The sequence below is a fragment of the Musca domestica genome, unplaced genomic scaffold (genome assembly GCF_030504385.1).
Source record: "Musca domestica strain aabys unplaced genomic scaffold, Musca_domestica.polishedcontigs.V.1.1 47, whole genome shotgun sequence".
Taxonomy (NCBI): Eukaryota; Metazoa; Arthropoda; class Insecta; order Diptera; family Muscidae; genus Musca; species Musca domestica.
In genome coordinates, this window is record NW_026712338.1 from 4,173,517 (window position 1) to 4,200,136 (window position 26,620).

The following is a 26,620-nucleotide window of genomic DNA, read 5'->3' on the forward strand; positions in this document are numbered from 1 at the left end:
CGTGACCGTGGGACGGTATTGGACACATTAGTTGAACAGGAATTTAAAAAAAAACAGTGAGTGAGGTAAAGCTAAGGTCACAAAATTTGATTGCCCACACAAAATTCTTTGTTCCATTCAAATCACTTTCAGAACTATTGTATTTCATCATTAACGAAAAAATAAATTGTGACATTTCAGAATTCAAAATAGAAAAATTAATGAAATTCTAAAATTTTAGGACTGAAAATTATGAAAGAAGGATATAATGTTGAATGGCGTATGCGCATTCAAACGAAAGTAAATTTTGTTTTCTCTGTCATCTGAGTTACGCATTTTGTCAACGTGTTGGAATTTCGACAGAAAAATGGAAACAAAAGGGCACAATTTTCAAAATTTTTGTATCGACAAAAAAATTATTAGCAAGTGATTATCTAACCAAATTTTAAACAGAATAATGAAAAATGTGTGCAAAATGTCAACATTTATACAAAAAGTTCAAAACATGAATGAAAATTGTTAAATGTAATGTAATTTCTTCTATTATTATTAATGCTAATTAAAAAAATCAACAATCCAAAGATTTGAAAGAAGGAATTATGTTAGAATGAATTACGAATCGTGCCGTATGAACGGGTTAATTCATGTACTTAATTCTGACCGTGAACAACGTGATTGAAATTGCAATGAGAACATAGCATAAGTCGAACAATCGACTATGAATAGTCGATAGTTCATAGTCGAGTTCGGCAAACGATAGTAGCAACTAGTTCCGTGCTCTTTAGTGAAGATGTTCAATTTTCTGATGTCTCATTCGTAAACAACAGAGTACCCCGAGTCTTTTCTTTCGATTATTTTTTGTCAAGTATTCCTTTGTGCCCTTCATATTTGTTTAATTGAGCCGATCGGCTTGCAGTCGGCGCACAGCCGCCGCCGACTTTTTTTAAGTCATCTGAGCCGCAGCCGATGCATGCGGCTCTCATCGGCTCAAATTCTTAGCCAACTAAGTCGGCTAAGCCGTCGAAAAAAATGCATGCAGCATGTTTGTATAAATATGCCTTTTAATCTTATCGATTGTATCGATTAATAAACTTATTATTTCATAGTGGTAAGGGTATTATGTCTTTGTGCATTTATTTTCTATTACAAAACCTTTGGCAACCTTTGGTATTTTACGAATTTTGATGGAGTGGCAGATACATGATTTGCAAAAAAGTCATTGTTTTGCTTGTTCATCAAAAGTAGGAGAAGTATTAATAAAAGATTTATAAAATGTGCCAAAGACTTATTAAAAACTATTTATTTAAATAATTCTGTTAATGCAAAGACAAACAGCCTGTACTCTGCAATATTCAAAAATACAATTGTTTGTTCATAACAATGCGGCCGTCGAACCATTTTTATCAAATTAGTTTATTTTTGTAAGAATTATTGAAGTTTTGTTAAGTTAAAGTCGTCGACTGTAGCCGACTTTTAGCCGCCGGCGGCCGTATTTTGCTTTAGCCGCCGCCGCCAATTCTCTTTCGGCTGCAGACTTTTACCCGTCGTCGCCTTTTTTGTGCTTAGCCGCTGCCGCCGGGAATTTCACATCGGCCTCGCCCTCTGGCCCTTAGTCATAAGCAACTTTCTAGTTTTTCTGCGACTGGCGATTTTTTTAAGACGTGCCGCCGCCAATTCCCTTTCTGCTGCAGTCGGCTTTTAGCCGCCGTCGACTTTTTTGTGCTATGCCCCCGCCGCCGGGAATTTCACATCGGCTTCGCCCTCTGGTCATAAGCTTTCTCGTTTTTCTGTGACTGGCGATTTGATTTTTAAGACGTGATTCCGAATTCAAAGTCATAAGCTATGGATTGGGCTAAAAAGGCTGAAGATCAGGTGTCTAAGTTGGTAATAATGTTGTATTTACATTGCTTAGACATTTAATGCATGTGTATGAATATATTTATTGTTTTAGGTTAGCAATTTGGAAATAGAGAAGAAAGGTGAAACAAAGGATGATGCAGACGCCCCGGATGTAGCAAGGTGATATTATGTATTGATATGAACATTGTTATTAGGAACATGTATTAATGCATTATCCATTGCTAAATTATTTTGGGTTACCGAAAATTTTTTTTCTAAGTCGTATGTTCGTTCTTGACGGCCAGACGGATGTAGACATATTTCGATTTTTTACACATACTTCAATTCTAACTTCACACCATGGTACAATTAATTGAATGTAGCAACAAATTTGGGAACAACTATAGTTTAGTAAAAACTCTTCGATTTTTCCGAAATTTTTCCCAGAGATAGGTATTGTTACCCCGATTCCGGGAAACTATTTTTTTCTTGGGTACGGACCCGGGACCCCAAAGTCCGGGTTCAAGACCCGGCCTGAACCCGGTATAGACAATATAGGTATAGTTGGAAAGCTTATCAAAATACATAAGCAACAAGTTGTCACATGATGATCGATTTTTTGAACCCGGATTTTTTATAAAACCCCCAAAAAGTCCAAAAAGGGTCCATTATGGGGATCAACAACCTTTTTCGGGTCTAAAGATATAGCTCCTCCCATCCGCATAAGCCGATTCTAACCAGTTTATTAACATTATGTTTTCAGTAAAAAAGGTTTATTTCGCGTAGCCGTCCTTGGAATTACACCACAAGGTGGTCAGGGTATTATGTCTTTGTGCATTTGTTTGTAACAGGCAAAAGGAAACGAGATAGACCCATAGTTCCTTTTGATGATCTGCATAGAATCACATTCTGAGTCGATTTATGCATGTCCGTCCGTCCTTCCGTCTGTCCATGTATTTTTGTAAACAAAGTACAGTTCGATTTTATTGCCCTATCCAGATGAAATTTTGCACAGATCATTTGTTTGGCCCAAGGACGAACCCTATTGAAATTGGAGATAATCGGTCAAAATTTAGATATAGCTCCCATATATATCTTCGTCCGATTTGCCTTTTATTGTGCACCAAACGTGTAATATCAGCCCGAATAGTATGGAATTTTGCACATACAACCATATTAGGTCTGAAAATAAGTATGCCAAATTTGATCGAAATCGGTTCAGATATAGCTATAGCTCCCATATATATTGTTCATCCGATTTGTTATTTTTGTCCTCCGCAGCCGTAATATGCACCGTAACAATGATATTCAGGGATATATATCAAATACAGCTCAGAAATATCTTTGCCAAATTCTATCGAGATCGGTTCAGATTTGGATATAGCTCCCATATATATCTTTATCCGATTTCAAATTAATTGTGCACCAAATGATCAATACAAGTCCGAATTTAAAAGATACAAATGCTTTGGCATATTTAGTCCTTTGAACTTTAAATTATAATTATAATCATAGCGTGTATGATTGAATTCTCCCATAAAAACTTTTAATTGTTATATGGAGCTCTACTAAATTAGAAAAATGGTGTAGGGTATCATAAAGTCGGTCCCGCCCGACTTTAAGGCTTTCTTTACTGGTTACTCTTATGCTCCTGTGCCAACCGATTGACTTTCACTATCAATTCATTGATTTTTGGATCAGTAAGGTTGGAACGACAGAGATTATCATGCTCAAATGCAATTAAAAGCTGAAAAATTGACTGTTTTAATTTGATATGGGTTTTTTTATAGAATTGTTTCAGAATGTCTTTTGGAATTAAAAATTCTTATTGAAAAAAAAAAACCGAAATTTTTGCGAAATAAACCTTTTTTACTGAAAACATAATGTTAATGAACTGGTTAGAATCGGTTTGTGCGGATGGAAGGAGCCATATCTCTGGACTCGAAAAAGGTATTATCACAAATTGTAGCATTTTGTAAAGGTAAGAGTGTCAGCTATAATTTGGCATCAATTTTGTTAAATAAAAAATCCGGGTCCAAAAAATCGATAATTTGACTATAACTTCCAAACCGTGACCAGTTGTTGGTTAGGTATTTTCCAACGATACCCGGTAATTGTATCCGGGTCTAGTCGGTGTCTTGAACCGGCACTCAGTGGTCCTAGGTACTGAAAAAATTCGAAAAAATTGAAGAGTTTTTGCTAAACTAGAGTTAAGCCCAAATTTGAGTCTACTCTCCTCCTAAACTCAAATTGCTTCAATAAATTGAGTTATTTTTATACCCAGCTATTCAACCCGAAAGTTCAAATACAAAATCAGGTTTTTATACGATTCTACTTAACCGATTTATTAACCTGATCTCCGAACTTCCGGGTCGAATAACCGGGCAGTCGCATATTTCTTCCACAAAATTTACTTTGCCGTAATCGGTTTTTAAGCACCTACGAGCTTTAAAAAATTGAAAATTATCCGAGCATAGCCCCTTAATTCAATTTGCACCAAAGCTTTAGTTCGCTGTGCCGCTGTTGATATCCATATTGCCTTAGTTGTCGAGAGTAGTACAAGTTCAGTCTTTGCAGCGTTTAGTGATTCTTTTATGATGTCTGACTAAAACCGAATTTAGCCACGTAAAATAATATGATCTGTGATCTGAGAAAGAACACTTTTCAGGTACCTTCCACTTGGACCCGTCCATATTGAAAAGGGTGATGTTAATGACTTACACTATTCTGAAATGTCGGAGTGTAACACTTATTATTTGCTCTAAGATTATCGTTGAGAATAAAATATTGATTCTCCAATTAAAGTTATAGGTGTTCGCGTCACATCTTAGAATAATGTTCTTCAAGACAACTTTATGGGTAAGGGATGTAAATTGCAGACATCAGTAGTGTTCTAGCCTGACTGGAATTGGAAAGAAGAATTAGATTTAACTTTCTTTTCGAAACTCGTATAGTTTTTACCATTTAACCTAAAAACCTTATTGATAAAAAGATAGGGCTTCTAGACCAAGATACGGCCCACAGCCGAGGTCTTGGCTTAGACCAGACTCCTTGTCCACTACTACTTGCTTTATGAGAAGCAAAAGGGGATCCCAAGGCTTAGCAGTCCCCCTCTGATTCTTAGGAAGACCTTTGAGGACCACCCCGTTGTTCTTAGTCAAAGAATTTATGACACGCCAATTTCCAGTATTTTCCAGTTTTTTTTTTTTCATTTATAGCTAGCTGCCCAGCATTTGCACCATAACAAGTGTTAGCAATATCGTGCCAAGATGTATTCAATTTGGATTTTCGTATTTCAAGCTTTTATAAAATAATTAACAATGCATTAGAAACCTCAGTCCCACTTGTGAAAATGTGCTGTGATAGGGGTCCAGTTTGGTTTACCCCACAACTTAGGCGCTTACGTAACATAAAAAGCAGGTTATTTAAAAAATTTAAAAAAATCAATTCTACCATAAACCTTACTAATTATACAAAAGCTAGAAGTTTATACAACACTGAATATTCTAAATGTTACTCTGAATACCTAGTCAAGATGAGAAACAGCCTCTATAAAAATCCTAAGAACTTTTATAAATTCGTTAATTCAAAAAGAAAAGTTCGTGAATTTCCCAGTAGTATGCGATTCGGAAGTAGAGAATCGTGTGAACCTAAGGAAATAGCAGACATGTTTGCAGATTTTTTTCAAAGTACGTATTCCAAACATTCTAATAAAGGTGTAAAATACTCTTATAGTATTAATAAACTTAATAATTTTCCTCATATTATTCTCACATCAGATGAAGTGTTGAAAGGTCTACTTTCATTGAAATGTTCTAATTCACCGGGTCCAGATGGTGTACCGTCTTTCATTTTAAAGGCATGTGCACATGAACTATATCTTCCTCTAACAAGTATTTTTAATACTTCGTTAACCCTAGGGTATTTTCCTCTTATTTGGCGTTCGAGCTTTATTATTCCATTACATAAAGCTGACAGTAGATGTGTTATTGAAAATTATAGGGGCATTGCAAAACTAAGTGCAATTCCCAAACTTTTTGAGCGTTTGGTTACACAACGAATAACTCATTTCGTTACATCTATAGTATCACCGCACCAGCATGGTTTTGTTAAAGGAAGATCAACTTTGACAAATTTATTAGAACTGGTCTCTAATGTTCACACTGGATTCTCAAAAAATCTCCAAACTGATATTATATATACTGATTTCAGTAAAGCTTTCGATACGGTGGTGCATAATTTGTTAATATATAAACTTGACTTAATGGGTTTCTCTACAATTCTCCTAAAATGGATATCGTCTTATTTGCATGACCGTACCCAAAAGGTATCTTTTAATAATACTCTCTCTAAAAATATTACAGTATTTTCTGGTGTTCCTCAGGGTAGCCATTTAGGTCCACTACTTTTTGTACTTTATTTAAATGACCTTCCATCTATTATTCGTAATTCAAAAATATTAATGTTTGCTGACGATGTTAAACTTTTCTGCACTCTTGATTCCCACAACGAATCGCTTAATCTGCAACAGGACTTGTATTCTCTTGCTCATTGGTGTAGTGTCAATGGAATGTCATTAAATTTAAAAAAATGTAAAAAATTGTCCTTATATAGATCTCAGCATATGAACTACAACTATTTCATTGGTTCATACAAACTGGATAATGTTGAGTCGTTTCTTGATCTTGGTGTCATATTAGATAATAAATTACGTTTTAATTTACATATTGAGTCTTGTGTTAATAAAGCAAAATCTTTACTAGGGTTTATAAAACGTTGGTCAAAGGAATTCGACGATCCTTATGTAACCAAACGCTTATTTATCAGCCTTGTTCGACCTACTTTAGAATATGGCTGCGTACTTTGGAGTCCTTTTTATAAAATATATTCAAAAAAGATAGAGTCTGTACAGGTTCAATTTCTTTTGTTTGCTCTGAGAGGTTTAGGATGGAATTCAAATGAACTTCTCCCACCTTATGAGAATCGGCTTAAACTTATCGATCTTCCTACACTAGAGAAAAGGAGATTAATGCTTAGATGTATTTTTATCATAAAACTTTTGCGTGGTCAAATTGATTCTGTTTGATTCAGTTTTTAACTGGTGAAATTAAATTCAATATCCCCTCGCGAATTACGCGTTATTACATACCACTTAAACTAACATTAGCAAAATCGAACTATGAAATAAATAATCCTCTCCGAAGTTTATGTGCTGATTATAATAAATTATACAACACGATTTCTTTGTGTGAACCCTTGCATGTCATAAAAAACTCTATCCTACGTTCCTAGTTTATAAAATAGTTGCCAGACTTAGTTTCTGTGATTTAGTATTTGTATTGTTTAGTTTTATTGTAGTTTAGTTTAGATACTTTAATTATTTTAATAGTTAAACCGGCTGATGTTCTAATGTAGCCGGTTTCCCAAGTCTACTAACCCCCTATAATCCGGACTATGGGGTGTACGTGCTCCCTACGTTATGGGGAGGTGGCCCTCTCGGTCGGCAGGGGCGGGAAAGTGAGGCGTTGGGAACGATCGAAAAAAAAAAAAAAAAAAATTAATTAAATTAATTTCAATCGGCTCTATCATTATTATCTTTGTTATGCTGACTCTAAGAGCAATTATAATTCAGTGTTCAGAACTTTTACCGTTTTGACATATTCGGTCCGTTTTCGATTGTGCATGAGTCGTGCATCAATATTCGTTTAGAACTTCCATTATACGAATTTTTATATATTTAACGATATGACTTGACTTAAACTCTATTACTGTCAACTTTTTAATGATGACCCCACCATTTTTCTAGTATTGTACATACATACTGAGTTTGACAACCTTGTTGCAATGGATGGGTATGGTCTCCGAGGACGGCAAAGCAGACGGATTCTGGCTTCATTCTGGTAGGTCTGGATATTCTTCCATAGTGTAGCACTTATATTTGCAGACCACACTGCATAGGGCCAACCAGCTCCCTGTTTCACACTACGGGGTTTGGACTTCTTGTTCCGGTATTCCACGTACGACTGGCGACTACACATATAGTTGATTTTTTAACGTTTCAAACTTAGGAGGATGGTAGTTCTCACTACACCCTCAAACAGTGTGGTATGGTTGAATGTATCAAATACCTTTAATAGGTCAAGTGTTGAAAGCATTGTTCCATGACACTGCTTGTTCTGGTTTAATCCCCGACTGATATGTGTGCATATTTTCTATACAATTTTGATTAGAAAATACTTCTCAATACATCAAAACGTTCAAAATCTCAAGGTATTTTTAAACTTGGGCTATGCCTAATGGGGAAAAAAGTAAACAGTTTTTGCAGGTGTTGATTTCACAACACTGAAAAATTTAAATGTCAAATTACAGTTCATTCGATAGAAAGTATAACAAAACATGCAAAAGAACGAATGTTTAGCGGTATTATTATAGCTAAACGAAACTTATATTTCAACTTCTTAGGAATATTGTATAAAAGTTCAAAGACTAACCTAAATATTTCGCCTTTATAGTGATTTCAACGAGCGGCCGCATAAACAGACGGTTATATATTAATTGGCATAGGATTTTACACTGGTAAAAACTAAATACCTTACAACATGGTATTCTAGAAGTTACGAATTTACAATTACTTTTGTTTTGGAAAATATTGCTGAGACCTTTATAATACTGATAATTGAGGTTTGACAATTAAATTAGATGCGATGATATAACGAATATAAAGAGGCACTGGGGAATAGAAAATAAATCAAAAAGTGAAATTTTATTGTAATTTTTTGACAAATGATTTATAACCTCGAAAATGCTTTTGAGCCCTTCAAAATACTTCAATTCGGCCAAATTAGGGCAGATTTGGTTGACCAATAATAGGAGATAATATTATATGAGAAGAAATATATACCTTTTGTAACGTCAATCATCCTAAGAAAAGTACAAAAGATTGCGCAAAGTTTGAAAGACGCATATTAAATTTGGTGACCTTTATCGTAATTGCAAATGGTGAACGGAGAGGCTAACGGACATAATTTAATCGACAAAGATTTCTACTCTTTAACATACTTTATTATCTTAACATGTTAATGTTAACATACTTTATTCTACTCTTTAACATACTTTTATAAACCGATGAAACTTTATTTATGATAATTAAATTATAGTCACATTGACAGGATTTAAATTTTGAAATTAGCGTCAACGCTGAGCTCCAAAACTCAAAAAAAAAAAATTGACTAGATATGGAAATAATCCATCCAACCATACACAAAGGCCCTCAATTACTTTGCTCTATACTCCGCAAAAGTTACGATAGCCTTTTAATTTGATTTAGTCCTAGGGGTTACATGAAGAATCATTTGTACAAAATATGTATCAGGTCGGTCTACATTGTGATATAGCCCCACTCCAATGATAAAGCCCCTTTCAAATCCCTCAAATATTGTTAATTTGAGATTTTAGAAAGAACAATACATTCTTTCAAGTAATTATAAGTATAGGACCATGCTTTGGTATAAACCTTACATGAAGGTATTCGCTGATTTCAGGTATTTCCAGGGACTTAGTCACATTTTTCAATTGATTTTTCCCTTATTTGGCATCTTAGCTTCTAAGGAGTAGAAGACTACTTCGCAGAAATTTTTCAATGTCAATGTTTCGGAGTAGCGCGTATATAAAAGTAGATGTATACTTTTTAATATATGTGCTATATTATTTAGGTTTTTAACTCACAGATTAAACCTCTGGCTGAAAAATAAGAAGGTTTTGTTGAAACACTATAAATGTCGAATTACAGTTTATTCGGTAGAAATTGTAACAAAAACATTAATCGACAAAGATTTCTACTCTTTAACATACTTAATGGGGCCCCTAACTTTTATAAACCGACGACACCTTATTTATGATAGTTAAATTAAGGTCATATTTTCAGGATTTCTATTTAGAAATTACTATCGATCCTGAGGTCGGAAACTCCAAAAATCGACTAGATATGGAAATAATCCATCCAATGCAAAATTCATTGGGATTGCAATCAGTGAACTGCCGAATATGAAGAGGCAATGTAATATGCGTACTACACAAAATAGTGGAGCGAATTGAAAATTTATTAAGAAAAGGATTCATATCATCGGAAAATTCTTCCGAACCCTTAAACGAACCCGTACCTTAAATCACAGGTAACGTCATACGGGGACTATGTGCTATCGTCAGTAATTACACTGCGACGCAGACAATCATGTGGTTGGGAAATTTTTCGGTTGGTGGATAAAAATCCCAAAAGAGGTGGTTCCCAGGCCATTTTTTTAGGGTCCATTTTATATAGCTTTACCATACCACAAGGGGCCTCAGATATTTCCTCTATACTCCGCAAAAGTTAAGATAGAGCTTTAAATTTGGTGCAGTCCTATGGGTTACATGAAGAATCATTTGTACAAAATATGTATCAGGTTGGTCTAAATTGTGATGTAGCCCCTTTTTAATTCCTTAAATGTTGGTAAGTTGAGATTTTAGAAATAACAAAACATTTTTTCAAATAATTATAAGTATGGACCAAGCTTTGGTATAACCCTTATATGAAGGCATCCACTAATTTCAACTATGTACAGGGTCTTGGTCACAATTTCAATTGATTTTGCCCTTATTTGTTATCTTCGTTTCTAAGGGAAGAAGACCTTTTCGGGGAAATTTTTCAATGTCAATGTTTTAGAGTAGCGCCCATATAAAGGTACCTCCTAATTTTACCTATTTCGAGGGTTTTGATAGTATTTTCGAATCGATTTGGCTTAAAATGTGTGTTTAGGCTACTTTGGCAGAGAACCATCTTACATGTGATTATTATAAACAGTTGATGTATACTGTTTAATATATATGCTATATTAAACTATCAAATTAAAACATCTGGCTGAAAAATAGGATCAGGTTTTTTAAAACACTATAAATCGCCCGGTACGTTAATCTATATTGACATTTTTGAAATTCATATTTATTTCTCTTTAGTCGAGTCATCATTTATACTAAAAATTGCGCCACTTACGTGAGCCAGATCTGTGAATTATTATACTTTAAAAACTATGCGTTAAAGACTAAAACTACAGACCGGCAACGCGGTCTGGGCCAGCTAGTATATATATAAAATAAAGTTGTGCTAGTTACTACGAAATCGAATAAGGACCTTTATACTTTTGCTGTAAACAAATAATCGAACAAGTTGAAGATTTGTTTCTTGTTTTTAATTTGTTTTCTTTTTTGGCTTATCTATTGATTGATTAAATCGATTTTTGGTAAACAAAATAAAGAATTATTTTCACAATATAAAAGAAAGTTATGTTAGGTACTACGCTTATAACTAAAGAACGGTTTGACGGACTTTGACAATTCATAGAATTTTCCAGAAATTTTTCCTAAGCTTTGAAGATACCTTGAATCGCTTTTGCAGACCATGATATGGGTCATAACCCCCCATAGGGATACAATCCGATTTCAAGTATATGTTACATTTTAACCATATTTGTCATAATAATTTCGGCAAATATTGGCAATTTTAGAAGAAACCATCCTTACAAAAATTGATCACGTTTTGGTATAACCATCATATGTATAATTGAAGCTATTTTCGGGGCTTTGAACATGTTTTTTTTTTTTTTTCATTTTTAGGTCTTTATTTGGCATCTTTGTTTCTAAGGGGGTAGAAAATATCTTCTCATAAAATTTCATCAATTGATTTGGCTAAAAAATTGTATTTAGGCTACTCTGGGGTAGAGAATCATCTTACAGATAATTGTCCACATAGGCATTTATTTGAGTATAGTTCCCTTATTAGTGTACCCCGAAGTCCACTTCCGCAACCAATATGAGGCCAGAAATTTATTGAATTTGAAACTCCCAAGAGAATATTGGTTGGGAACGTAGATGTGGGATGCACGTCTATATGATATAAACTCCGAAATGTCAAATTGTTGCAGAAACATGAACAAAATCACGATTATTAATTTCTTTGATCGTCATTGAATTATACTATGATGAAAAAAAATATGGACTTGATGGGGACTCCAACGCACAATATAAATTAAAAAAAAAAATAAAAAATAAATTCCTATCTTACAGTAATGGGTATGAACGAGTAATTATCTTGGACTATTTTGAAATTATTCTGCCTTCAATCATGAGGTGGAAAATTCTAAATTACAGTTAAATTGAATGGAAAATGTCGATAAGCTCTTTACAATACAAAAATTGAGCTAAGTTTCACATGGCGCTATTATAGAAGTTCTATATCATATAGGTTTTTAACACTCAATTATAGCCTATGGCTGAAAAATAATATCAGGTTATTCAAAATATCTAAAACCGACGGTAGGTGATTATCTATTATAATTTTTGCAATGAATGTTTATTTTTGTTTAGGAATTACTATGGAGTTATTTAAGTTATAATAAAAATTGTGCCGCTTACATTATACATATTTGTGTTCTATTATGCTTAAAAAATATGCATTAAAGACTAATTGTACGGGCCGGCTAGTTTAAAATATAGGTCGAATAAAATAACTAAAAATCAGAAAAGTTTTTATTTTATTATATTTCACTGACGAGTTATATATGTTGGTAATATAATAGTAGTGTATTACTTCCAACAAAACGTCAGCACTTGCATTTACCTTCTGATATTATACCATGGAATTAGACAAACGAAAGAACTGGATCATGGTACAACAATGTATTTAACAACAGGTAGTGTTGTACAACAATCAGAAACAATAGCCATATGAATAGTTTGTTGGTAGCAAGTAATACAGACATCATCATTGAATCTAAATATTCTTTTGATGAGGGAGTAACTTTAACTAAACAATTTGTGTTTGTTTTCGTTTTTCATATTGTTGTTGTTTAGTTCATATTCGTCCTCTTCTGAGTCTTCGTTGTAGTAGGGAACTTCCCTGCAGTCTCCCGAACAGCAAACTATATCGCAGCATCTTACAACAAATGTTGCAAAGGCTCCGAGGGGAATTTTATAAGATAGTGGAATTTATTAATCGGAGGCATATCTTGTTCGCTTTAGGGCAAGAAAACAAGCTCAATGTAAATTGCAGCTTACAACGTTGTTATGGTTGCAACGTCCTGAGGAAGGACGCACCAGAAGTGGAGGTGGGGTTTAGCGTTCAATGCAGGCATATCTCACAGTATGGGGGTAGCAGTCAAGTGTGAACGGCCGAGGTAGATGTGCTTAATATGTATATGCCTCCGATTAATAGGTGTGAACCGCGTTATTTTCCAGATATTAGCCCGCTGTTGGTAGGCAATAACCGTCCGGTTCTAGGGGATTTTAATGTCCACCATAAGTTGTGGCATTCCGTCCTATGTTATGAACAGAGGGGGTCAGCGCTGGCAGAGCAGATTGACTGCTCCACATTCTGAACGGTTAACAAGAATGTCCCCATCCGATTGGGAGGAAAGTGTCACAGTTCGCCAGACTTAATCAAAGTGTGATCCGACCTGATAAATTACGTGGCCTGGCAATCCGTCATTTCTCTTGGATCAGACCATCTTCCGATAATCGTCTTCATAAACAAATCGGCTGATTTCATAAAACGCCACATTTCCCTTAACCATGGGAAAGCTCACTGGCCTGAAATTAGATTTCACCAATCGTCACTTCAGAGAACTGCCCAACCCTTCTGATGTTCGGGTAGCAGTAAGGATTTTCCGAGACATCATCATAGCTGCAGTTGCTCGTTATATATCTGGTTGAATAACCGACATTATACCAAATTTCCCAGCAGAGGTAGCGGGACTATCAAATGAGCCGTTCCAACCCTACTGATTTTAGAATCAGTGAATTGACAAAGGAAGTCAACCGGTTGGCACAGGAGCACAAGAGGAAAAAGTGGCTAGACCATCTGAAGTGTTGCAACTGATATGAGTAAGCTGTGGGTAACGGTTAAATCGCCCTCGAACCCTGGAAAAAAGGATGATAGGACCTCAGTGCGCTGAATATTTTAAACGACAATTTGTCTAGCACCCCGAGAGCGAAGAGTACTACGTATCAGATATCTTCCTGTCGAGGAGGCACCGCAACACTTTACAATGGGTGATGTTGCAAATGTCATCCGAAACGCTAAGTCATCTAAAGCATTGGCCCTGACGGAATCTCAATGGTAATGTTGAAACAGCTGGGTACGCCGGTAGTTGACTACCTGTCAAAAGTTAGCAGCCTGTCGCTAGACACCCACACCGTTCCTGAAGCCAGGAAAGTGGACCGGGTAGTCCCGCAACAGAAGTCAGGCAAGGATGCTAGCAAAGGCTCTAGAGGCATTAACTCTTTCCCAGCATCAGAGCAGATCATCCAATTGCATTCAGGATGGTGCAGTCGTCACGAATTGACGAAGATGTTCGAAACGTCTGCCGGCGTGTGATACAGTAACGCACAATACGCCTCACCTTTTCAATTGCCAGGCCAAACCTACCTCACTCACTCGAGAAGACCTTTTGTTACAGTCAATTAAAATAACCCTTAGCACCAGATTAGCAGAACCCAAACATATCATGTGAAACAGAGTAGTTCGTTTGGAGGAATTTGTTCCGACACAACACTTCCACAATGAGTAGTGCTTTGCTGAGGAGCTTGAAAACACATCATCAGCAGCTACTGTCTCTCATGCAAGCATTGACAATTACCAAGCAAATTGTCTAATGCCTAAGACAAAAAAAATTGACTTTCAAGCAAAATGTCTAAAATTTGACCTTTCAGAATGCAATGTTGTTTCCGTCAAAACCCTATTATCATGCTTAAGATTACTTCTTTTTGCAGTGAGTAAATCTTGTTCAATTTAGGTTAGGCTAGGTTAAAGAATGCGCTTCACTCGAGGACCTGTTGCTCCATTGTGTTCATCCTAATTAGAGAAAGGAGAACAAAGAGGAAAAAAATAAAGAAGGAATGTTATTATTTTAGTAAATTGATCTTCTTTCGAAGATTAATGACAAATTTTCATGGAGGCATTACAGTACCTTCCATTTACACAAGGGTTGCTGCACCGAGCACTCATTCTCTAGATCCACTGACTCGGATCCATGTCTTGTCAATTCATCTGCTGATTCAATGCCAGAGATGTTGCAATGGTCAGGAACCCAAAAAGGCTTGAAAGAGACAACTTAACATTTTCCAGAAGATTTCTGCATTCCAGAACTACCATCGATTATTGGTAGATGCATTTAGCTCTTTCAGGGTCGCTTGAAGGTGTTTGCAGGAGTTCCGGAGACCCCAGCACCCGTTCCACTTTTCATCTTTGAGCCATCAGTATAGACGGCTATACCGTTGAAAGATGGAGGGTTCCGGGTCCAGGTGTCCCTGCTAGGTATGTGGATGTCCAATGATTGGAAGTCACCCAAGCAGGTACTGCAACGAAAGCGGTACCTTTCTGTACCCAACCATCAGAAGGGTTGGGCAGTTCTCTGAAGCGGCGGTTGGTGAATTCTCTGAACTCTGGCCAGTGAGCTTTCCCATGGTCAAGGAAAGTACTGCGTTAAGAGGTTATGAAATCGGGCGACTTGCTTATGGACACGATTATTGGAAGATGGTCTGAGTCAAGAGAAATTACCGGTTACCAAGTCACGTCATTTATCAGACCGGGTGACACTATGGTTAAGTCTGACGAACTCTGACACTCAACGCTCTGCGCAGATGTGGAGCAGTCAATCTGCTCTGCCAGCACTGATCCCCTCTGGTCATTACCTAGGGCGGAATGCTACAACTCATGGTGGGCATTGAAATTCCCTAATACCAGGCGGTTATTGCCTACCAACAGTGGGCTAATGTCTGTCAAATAACGCGGTTCACAGCTATTAATCGTTGTAACCATAACAACGTTGTAGGCTGTAATTTTCATTCAGCTTGATTAACGGGTTGGGTTAAAATTTTGACAAAAAGTGTCTTTCAACAATATTCTTTCTAAAAAGATTATTGTTAAAGGACACTTTTTGGTCAAAATTAACATTTTAGAGCAACGAATAACAGATGGAAGGTCGTTTATTTAATGTACAAAAAGTGGAGGACCTAAATGAGGACACTTTTTGGGATACCAAACCTACTTACAATTGATTAAATTTCTAGTACGTTTTAGCACACTTAAAAAAAAGGATTTTCTAAAAACCCAGCCTTATTACACGCCTAGCTTACTCAAATATTTTTAAAATGCATGTTTCGAATTAGTGCAATAAAATTTTTGTAACTTATGAATCAATACACATACAGAGACTGTTAATGCATATAAACCTTTCTTTTCATATGTATATATACTAGTTGAAACCGGTGCGCTTCGCTACCCCTTTTGATTTTATATGCATTGCAAATTTTATATACGAATATTTGTTGGTTAAAAAAAGACAAATTCAAAAATATGAAAAACGTAATTATTGCAATACATTTATGAGTACACAAACAAATACCTCGGTCTATTAACGCGTGAATATGCCAGGAACAGCTGACCATGAGAAAAGAAGGAACATACCAAACTTAGTCCACATTCACGAAGGATTTGTCCTTAGGATAGATTAATTTTAGCAAATGCCAAGCGTGCTGGAAACTGCAATCTTCTGAAGATGAGTGGTATTTCTGTTGCAATTAGAGAATTTGAGGAAGCAACATACTTCCCCGTAATAATCAGTTCCTCAATAAAATTGTTGTATTGTTTTTTTACTGTTAGTCTTATACCATTGCAAAGGCTTTGTGGGTCAATGCTTCTTAATAAAATCATATCCCTACTGAATCGATTTCAATACAATTTGAAAAAATTAATAATTTAATTTTACACCAAATTCCGTCAAACCATCCATATTTCATTGAAATTGGAGGTATATACCGTGTTTGGCGCATCAACTGTGTGAAATCGGCCGAGAGTATATATATGAGAGCTATATCCAAATCTTAACAGATTTCTAATTAATTTGTCAAAATTATTATTGTAACCAAATTCCGCCACACATACTAAATTTCATTGGAATCGGACATAAATATCGTGTTTGGTGCATAACATACATGAAATCGACCGAAATATATGCATGGGAGGTACACCCAAACCTCAATCGATTTCAATATAATTTGGCAATTTTTTTTGGTATCAAATTTCGTCTCTCTGTCCGAATTTCATTAAAATCGGACATATGTATGGTGTTGGTGCATCAAATATATATGAGATCGGCCGACAATATACATGGGAGCTAATCCAAATTTATTTTCGGATCAAATTCCGTTACACATTCCAAATTTCATTGGAATCGAACATAAACATCGTGTTTGAGGCATAAAAAAAAGAAATCGGTCGAAAATATATATTGGAGCTATATCCAAATCTTTACCGATTTCAATATAATTTTGCAAATTTATTTTGTACCAAATTTAATCATTCAAGCCGAATTTCATTCGAATCTGGCATACGTATAGCGTTTGATGTATCAAATATGTGAAATGGGCCGAAAATATATATGAATCTTAAAAATCTTATGAATCTTAACCGATTTAAATATAATTTGATAAATAAATCGTTATACCAAATTCAATCACACATTCTGAATTTCATTGAAATTTGATTATACAGCATATTTGATGCATAAAATACATGAAATCGGCCGAAAATATATATGGTAACTATATCCAAATCTGAACCGATTTCAATATAATTTGACAAATTCAATTTTGTTCCCAATTTCGTTACTTATTTAAAATTTCATTGGAATCGAACATTCATATCGTGTTTGAGGCATCAAATAAACGAAATCGGTCGAAAATATATATAGGATCCAAATCGGAACCGATTTCAATATAATTTGGCAAATTTATTTTTGTTCCAAATTCCGTCGCATTCCAAATTTGGAGACTGTATCTGTAGTCGATTAATAGATATGTGCATATAAAATCTAAATTTTTGGGAGGTACCTCCGAATCTGATGCTATATCCCCGGTTCCAAGTGGAATTTCAAAAATGTATATAGCCTATGTTACCTTTAATTTACATGCAAATTTTCAGGAAAATGTGTTTAGCGGTTTCGAGTCCATAAATTACAAACAACCATACAAATATTTACATTAAACGGGCCCAACTTAAAATAACCTCCACCATTACCTAAAGAAAACATTTTTATATAATAGTATCTCGATTCAAAAGATAAACTACGAAATTACGGAATGTGAAACAATTACGGTCTATAATGTCCATGGGACATACCGTTATATGGGGGTTATACGAAAACGACATGGTCCATTTACGAACTTAATCTGCCTACTGGCAAAATACACCTGGGTGTAAAATTTTAGCATTCTATGTCAATTCGTTCGAAAGATAGCGTGATTACAATAGACAGACGGAAACCGCTAAATCGACTCTTATGCTAAAGTAATGCAGTAATGGAGAGTAATGGAGTAACGGACTTGATTGACGATACTTGATTGACCCGAAACAACAGCATCCCAGTTTCGGCCAGCGGCTGCTAACCCAGTATGTACACGATCAAAACATTATGCGAATATGCCGGTAATTTGGAAAGACACTTAAAAAATACACACTCTAATCTTTACCAAAACGATATACAAATGAAAAATGAGCAGTCGGTTAATAAATGTAAACCGTGTGAGAATCAAGTTTAGTAGGTAGTGTTTATACAAAGTGTAAACCTGTACTAAATGGTACTAAATTTGGCTTTGGATGAATGGATAAAGGTGGAATGTTGAAATTAGTAAAAAAAGAGGACTTCCTGGTACAAAAGTTCTAAATGGTACTAAGAATAGCATAACAAAGGATTATTGTTTAGCTATTTTCTTTTTGGCAACTCTGGTTTAAACAGCTCATGCACGTTTCATGTTTTGTAGTAGAAGTTTTATTAAGAATGAAAAACTTGAGTATGTACAACATGAATTGTAATATAATAGTAAATCAAAGACTACTATAGATAAAACAGAAACTTGGTTATATAAAGTAGTATAACATTTCTTAACACATCAACACTTTCCCTTGTTAAGAGATGTTAGACTGTTTGTTGTAATCCAATGTGATCGCAAAGAAGTTTAAGTCTTGTGGGTTGCAAAGGTTTTGTCATCAAATCAGCTAATTGATCTTGCGTAGGTATTTGTATTACTTGAAGCTCATTTTCAGAAATTTTTTCTCTAATAAAGAAATGCTTATTGTTGATATGCTTTGTGCGTTTGTGATATTCAGGATTTTGTGCCAAACGTACTGCAGCAGAATTATCAACATATAACAATGGAGTGGAATTTAATTCTATCAATTCAGAATATAAACGTTTTAGCCAAATTACTTCTTTTGTTGCTTCAGAAGCTGCAACAATTTCTGCTTCTGTTGTAGATGTTGCTACCATAGCTTGTCTCTGGCTTAACCATGATACAACCCCTCCCGCAAATTTTACAACAACACCAGATGTAGATCTTCCGGTTTTCAAACATCCTCCAAAATCTGCATCACTGTAGCATTCTAGCTCTTGAGCATGTTCGTTGTTGTAAAATATTCCATAATTAATTGTTCCAGATATGTAACGAAAAACTCTTTTAACTCGGGTAATATCTTCGTTGGATGGATTTTCTAATGTTCTTGAAAGGAATCCAATGCTATAAGCTAAGTCAGGCCTTGTTCCCAACATAAGATACATAATGGCTCCTACGGCTTGTCTGTATGGAAATTGAGAACACTTCACATTGTCTTTCCCCGATTCGAAATTTTCTCCTTTCAGCATAGGCGATGAAACTGGCCTGCAATCAGTAAACCTAAATCTTCCCAGAATTCTTTTTGCGTATGCTTCCTGACTGATTGATATTCCACTTTCATTTGCCTTTATTTCCAGACCCAAAAAATAACTTGCATCTTTTGTGGTTATTTTGAATTCTCTTCTCAACTCTTCCAAAAATGTTTCCAGCTCGCCGGGGTCTGTGGCAGCTACTAGACCATCATCTACATAAAGAGCTAGTATTAATTTATTCCCTTCTTGATTTCGTATGTATATACAGGGATCGGCGTCACTTGCTATAAAACCGATTTTTAATAAATATTTTCCAAATCTTCGGTTCCAACACCGCGGAGCTTGCTTTAATCCATATAGATTTTTTTTAAGCTTACAAACTCTTCCTGTGCCGTCATCAAAACCATCTGGTTGTTTCATAAAAATAGTTTCTTCAAGGTGGCCATAAAGAAAAGCAGTGGATACATCAAATTGAGATAGATGCATCTTTTCACTTGCAGCTATACTTATTATAGCTCGTATCGCTGCCAACCTTGCAACTGGACTGAAGGTTTCATTGTAGTCTACACCTTTGCATTGTTTGTATCCTTTTATAACTAATCTTGCTTTGTATTTGTCTGTACTTCCATCAGGGTTAGTTTTTATCTTATAAACCCACTTTGATGGGAGTACCTTATTTCCTTTTGGAAGTTGAATCAAATCCCACGTGTTGTTTTCTCTGAGGGAATTCATTTCTGACTTCATTGCCTTTATCCAATGATATTTTTCTGTACTTTCGACAGCATCAATAAAACTGGTAGGTGTTTGTACTTCACACATAAAATCTTGAGCAGCCATAACATAGTCATCATACTTCGAGTTATGTAGCGTTGATCGATCTCTTAAACGATTTCTAATTGTATTTTCTATCGTATCAAATCCACGGAAATCACTCTCATTGGATACATTTTCTTCCGAACATTCTTCAAACATCTCATCTTCCCAATCTGAATCACAACGAATCTCTTGAATATATCTTGGTGTACTGGGCTGAATATGATCTTCTTCTAACACTTCTTCTTTAGATCTCTCATATGATTTAAATGGCAATTTTATTTCTTCAGCTCTCTTATTTGAAAACTCTTCATTCATCTCTTGCTTTTGATCGTCACATTTTGAAATTTGTTCATTAAATGTCACATCTCTTGACAAAATTACACTCTGATTTTCTTTGATGTAAATTCTATAACGCTCTTCAGTATCATATCCAATTAAATGTCCCTTGATTGCCTTTGAATCCATCTTTTTCCTCTTCTGACTTGGAACATGGACATAGCATTCACTTCCAACTATTCTCAAATGAGTAATTCTGGGTTTTCTTCCAAACCAAAGTTCATGTGGACTTTTGTCATCAACTGGTGTCTTGCGAGTACGATTTAAAATATATATGGCGGTACGAACTAACTCAGCCCAAATAGCTTCAGGAAATTGGACATTCTTATTCGAGTACTTAAAAGTACGGGCCATCTCAATTACAGTTCTATTTTCCCTCTCGCTTGCACCATTCTGTTGCGGAGTGTAGGGAGCAGTTAGTCTCTGTGTAACTCCATATTTCTTTAGAATTTGCTTTACTTCATTATTATCGAATTCGCCACCATTATCGCTCAAAAATTCTTTTATTGGATTTCCTTGATTTTCTGAAAAAGCTAGAACTTCCTTCAATACAGTTTTAACTTCGGATTTTTCCTTCAAGAAATATCCAAAACAATATTTACTGTATGCATCTTTAAATATGACCAAATACTTCCTTTTGCTGAAAGACATATGGAATGGGCCACATACGTCAGCTGACATTAATTCGCCTGGTCTTTTAGAAACCTCTCTAGTACCAAAAGGTAATCGATGTGACTTTCCATAAATACAGGATTCACAAATTTGCATATCAAGTTTTACATTAATACCAAATTCCTCCCTTAGTTTCTTCTGTACATGGCGTTTATTCTGGTGTCCCAACGTTCATGATATAGTTGCAATGTGTTATCAGATTCCGTTAAATTTACTTCATTTGTTGAATTTGAGATGACTGTTTCAATATCCGCTAGATACAATGTGCCTCCTTTTTCCCGATGACCAACTAATATCACCTTATTATTGACCCAAAGTTCACACTCAGTTGCTGTTGACTTAAATTCACTGTTTGAACACTTGTCTTGTGCAGATAAAACAGAAAATAAGTTCCTTGACACTCTTGGAACGTACCAAACATCTGTTAGTGTGATTTGGATTACCTTGTTGTTGACATAAGACTTGATATCAACTGTACCTTTCCCAATTACATCTAACATTTCACCACCGGCCGCTTTAATCTTGCAACATTCCTTGAACTTCTCGAAAGATTTAAATACATTTCTATTATTTGCCACGTGTCGTGTAGCGCCATTATCAATCCACCAATTCTTTGAAATATCCTCCTTAATTGTGTTAATCTCTTCATACATTAAAGGTAAAATCTGGTGTTGAGGAGTTATTGCTTCAGCCTTCTTTTCTTTTATAGGCTTACCATCACTTATCCATTTTCTGCAATCTCGTATCCAATGACCTTTCTTATGACAATAATTGCATGCACCATTTTTCTTGCTTGTTTTTGTATTATTGGTTTGTGGGAATTTTTTCTTGACATTATTAAGCATTAAAGCTTCTTCGTCCTTAACATCAGCACCTTTGCAATTTCTTTGATACATACAGAGTTGTGCGGTCATTTCCTCAAAATTCTTCTCTTCGTTTTTTGTTAAAAGCATCCAACTTGACTTAAAAGTATCAAAATGACTTGGTAAAATTTGAAGGATTTTGCAAACTAATAAAACTTCTGGGAGCTCATTTTCCTTACGTCCTTTCAATCCGTTATTGAGTTCTATCCACAAACTTTTGAGTTTTGCAATATGTAAGCTCACGTCTTCACTTAAATTCCATGTAAATGAGAAGAAGTCAATACATATTTTGAATAATTGATCCTTCGATCTAGCCTCAAATTGAACCATTAGCGATTCCCAAGCCTCAGCAGCAGTTTCTTTATCCATTATCTTTTGATACACATTGTCACTTACTGCGCTTGCTATCATGGATTTTGCATAACTGTTTGCTTTTCTATACAAGTCCGACTTTTCCTTGTACAGCTTCTTTTGTTCACTCGTGGCATCAGAGGATGGTGGATTTGGATTCTTTAGTTTACCTTCAATAACGTCAATTGCTCCTTCGTGATAGTCTAATAAATCACGCATCTTCCGTTTCCATATTGGATAGTCCGTTTCGTTTTCCAAAGGCTTGATGTGCTTAGCAAAATCCATTTCTTAAAAAAAAAATTTTCATAAATTTTTGAAGTTCTATATTTTTATAATTTTTATTTTTCTCAGAGACTCCTGGGCTCATAACCTTTTGTAGTAGAAGTTTTATTAAGAATGAAAAACTTGAGTATGTACAACATGAATTGTAATATAATAGTAAATCAAAGACTACTATAGATAAAACAGAAACTTGGTTATATAAAGTAGTATAACATTTCTTAACACATCAACATCATGTTTTGTTTTACTTCCAACCATCTTCAGTTTGGCATATGACAGCATTCACCAAACTAAGAAATAAGAAAATAAACAAGAATGTCACAAAATCCGTAGAGTGCTTTGAAATCTGTAATTTAAAAACAGTCGTTTTTGTTTTAGCTTCTTCATATTCTGATCTATTGTGAATATGGCAACATTAGCAGAATGAAATAACGAATAAATGGGGAATCAAAACAAAAGACGACGAAGCCTTTTTTTAAAACAGAAAGGGAAAATTTAGCCTCAATGTCAGAAAAAAAAATTTTTAAACCAGTATAGCCGGGGGGAATTAAATTCGAGACGTAGCGATTTTGGCAATAGGTTGCTAACTCCTTAAAAAGGTGATACTGTATTTAATTAATGTCATGCATCTGGTCGCAACATTATTTAGAGGACAATTGACGATTTCGTGCATAATATATGCAGAGAAGTAATTTTGGAATGGGAGGAAGACATTATACGTAAACGTAAATGACGAGGAATAGGCTTTTCAAAGTAGTACGTTTAATATCGCAAAACGACTGAGGGACGACATCGTTGAGGTACTAAAATAATACATACAAATCTTTATAACATTGGAACTGATTTTATTTATAAACTATTGATACTATTAATGTTATTTTGCATTTTCTTGTTCATTTACCCTTATTCTATTTTTGTTTACAATTATTGATAAAAAAATGTTTTTTCGTTCCTCAATGTAATTTTAAATCGAATGATGAAGAATATGAAATAAATTTTATAAGTAAACGAAGACTTGTTTGCAGAAATGCCATACAATAATTATAACCAGATGAAAAGTAAGCAGCAAATTTGCAATAAAATGCATTGTTATTTATGCAATGTTGCGTTTTTTAGCCAAGGGATCGTACCAGCTAAGTGTCGGAAATGATTTGAACCTGGGACTATCACAGCCAGTCGTGCCGAAGATTCTGCCTAAAAAATAATGTTTGGAAAATAAAGTTTGTCCACAAGGATAAAATTCAAAATGACGGAGGCTGAAAAAACCCGAAGCCAAACTACTTCTTGGTATTGACTTTGGCATTGCACTCCCTGAACAGCTACCTCAGGATTTATTTGTTTCTGGTATATGAGCAGATTTGCCACAGCTTCCTCTAAGAGACTGAGTGCCAGCTGCTTGAATATTCCGCCTCCAGTAGCCGTACACTCGGATTTTTTGGTAACCACTGTTTTAACTTTACATTTTAAGCCCTACCAAACAAAAACTTTGTCATACACCTTATTTTTCTAAAATATATTGTGGTGTATTTCAGTAGTTACTTAATTAATATTGGGTGGTAACTCTGTAATGTTAAATGTTCCCTTGGAATGAAAATGTATCTTTTTGTACTAAATTGTTAATCGTTACTTTTCAACTATTAGCCATGGATGTTAAGTTATTGTTAGCATAACGCACTGCCATTTTAATCATCAACCAGTACAAACCGTTCAATCACCATTTTAATATTTTCTTAAACTTTGTTGTGTTAAATATTAAATAAAGAGTTATAGAGTTAAATCTTATTCATCGCGTGCTGATTTTTATTTCAAAATACACAACAAAGATTGGCGACGAGTATAAAGTCAATTTCAACAAATTGTGAATAAGATTTTGTGCATAAATTCAATAAATGGTTTTATCTTGAGCATAACTTAAAATGGAATCCGCTCAATTGGCGCAACTTTTAGAAGCCATAACAACAATGGCAACAGCGATAAAGAACCAACAAACGCAGGCTTCAACAAGTGTCAACATAATTACCAATTTTTATACATTCGAACCAAAAAACGAAAGCTTCAAGACTTATAAGGAGCGTTTGGAAGTGCACCTACAATTAAAAGGTGTATTCGATGACAAAGTTACCTGTGCTAAGTTGTTGTTGCAATACATTGGGTCATCAGTTTATGCTACTTTAGCTACATTAGCAGCCCCAAAGAACATTAGTGAATTGAATTATGATAATATAATTCAACTATTAAATTCGCACTATTGCCCGAGAAAGAATACGTTGGTTGAACAACATAAATTTCTTTGTGAAGTGCAAAATGAGAACCAAAGTATTTCAGAATTTGTAGCTGTTTTACAACAACGTTCAAGTTCATGTAAGTTTGAATGCGTATGCAAAAAGTCTGTTGCTGAGTTATTTTTGCGCTCACAATTTATAAGAGCGAGATACACATATACGTGAACAATTACTACAAACGCCCGATGCATCATTTCATCAAATAGTAGAAAAAGCAACAACACTTGAAGCGGGAAAATTGACAGCCATGCAATCTCACACAACACATCATCATCAACAGAAATAAATCAAATGAAAAATAGAAGTCGCAGTCAACACCGTTCAAGATCAACTACGAGAATTAACTACGGCGAACTAGGCTCAGAAGGGGTGTGTCTTCGTTGCGGCCGGCCAAATCATATTGCAAATGAATGCAAAATAAATAAACGAACGCAAAAGTGCAGTGTCTGTGGTAAACTTGGTCATGTACAACAAGTATGTATACAGGCGAAGATGAAACAAAAGAAATCAAATGATGGTAAATACACACATTCAATTGATCAGTGCAATCAGCTGTTTGATCAAAATAGTTACAATGGCACACACGGAACCTACCCCATGAGCGATAACGTTGGTATAAATAAAATTATCGATATATACCAAAACAATCAAATGTCAAAAAGAGATACACAAAAGTTCTATGCAAAATAACAATAGAAGGAAAAGTGCAATTATTTGAAATTGATTCTGGTGCCGGCTTTACATTAATTCCCGAGAACGAATACAAAATATTAAACATAAATAGACCTATTAAAAAGGCAAATATGGCATTTCGGTCATATACGGGAGATGTTTTTGTTCCCATCGGAGTTGGTTGAATAACAAAAAATCAACTGAAGAATTGTATATTGTGAATTCGAAACATTCAGCTCTGCTTGGCCGAGTTTGGATACGCCATTTAGACATAAAACTTACAGATGCAGAATTAGGAAATGAATAAGGTGACAATTATGCAATTTTCGAGGTGCGACCGGTGGATGAAATCCTGAAAAACTATCCAGAAATTTTCCAACAACAATTTGGTTGTATTCCAGAGTCGATGTGCAGTTTGAAATTACAAAAAGGTGCGAAACCAGTGTTTGTGCGAGAAAGACAAGTTCCTTTTGCACTGCGTGAAAAGATGGAGCTTAGAGCGTGACGGCATAATTTCAAAGGTGAATAAAAGCAACTGGGGGTCTCCATTGGTCGTCATTCCCAAACCAGATGGAAATGTACGTTTGTGTGTGGATTACAAAATTGGAGTGAATCCTCAATTGGAACCAGCACATGAATTGATGAAATTTTCAATATACTCAAAAATTCTACATATTTTTGCAAGATTGACATGTACAAGGCATATTTACATGTTAGAGTGGATGAAGATAGCAAGCAGATTCAAACTATTTCAACACATAGAGGTGTATATCAAATGAATCGACTGTCTTTTGGC

At 35.1% G+C, this 26,620-nt stretch overlaps 1 protein-coding gene across 1 annotated transcript in view; it reads left to right on the forward strand.

The window, feature by feature from the left end:
- Positions 1–1,383: 1,383 nt before the first annotated feature.
- Positions 1,384–26,620, forward strand: part of LOC101900579 (DEAD-box helicase Dbp80-like) — a 102,534-nt gene continuing 77,297 nt past the window's right edge. The window contains exons 1-2 of the mRNA XM_059127711.1: positions 1,384–1,863; positions 1,931–1,998. Coding sequence (XP_058983694.1) covers positions 1,822–1,863; positions 1,931–1,998 — 110 coding nt within the window. The 5' untranslated portion in view covers positions 1,384–1,821. The remainder of the gene's footprint in view (positions 1,864–1,930; positions 1,999–26,620) is intronic.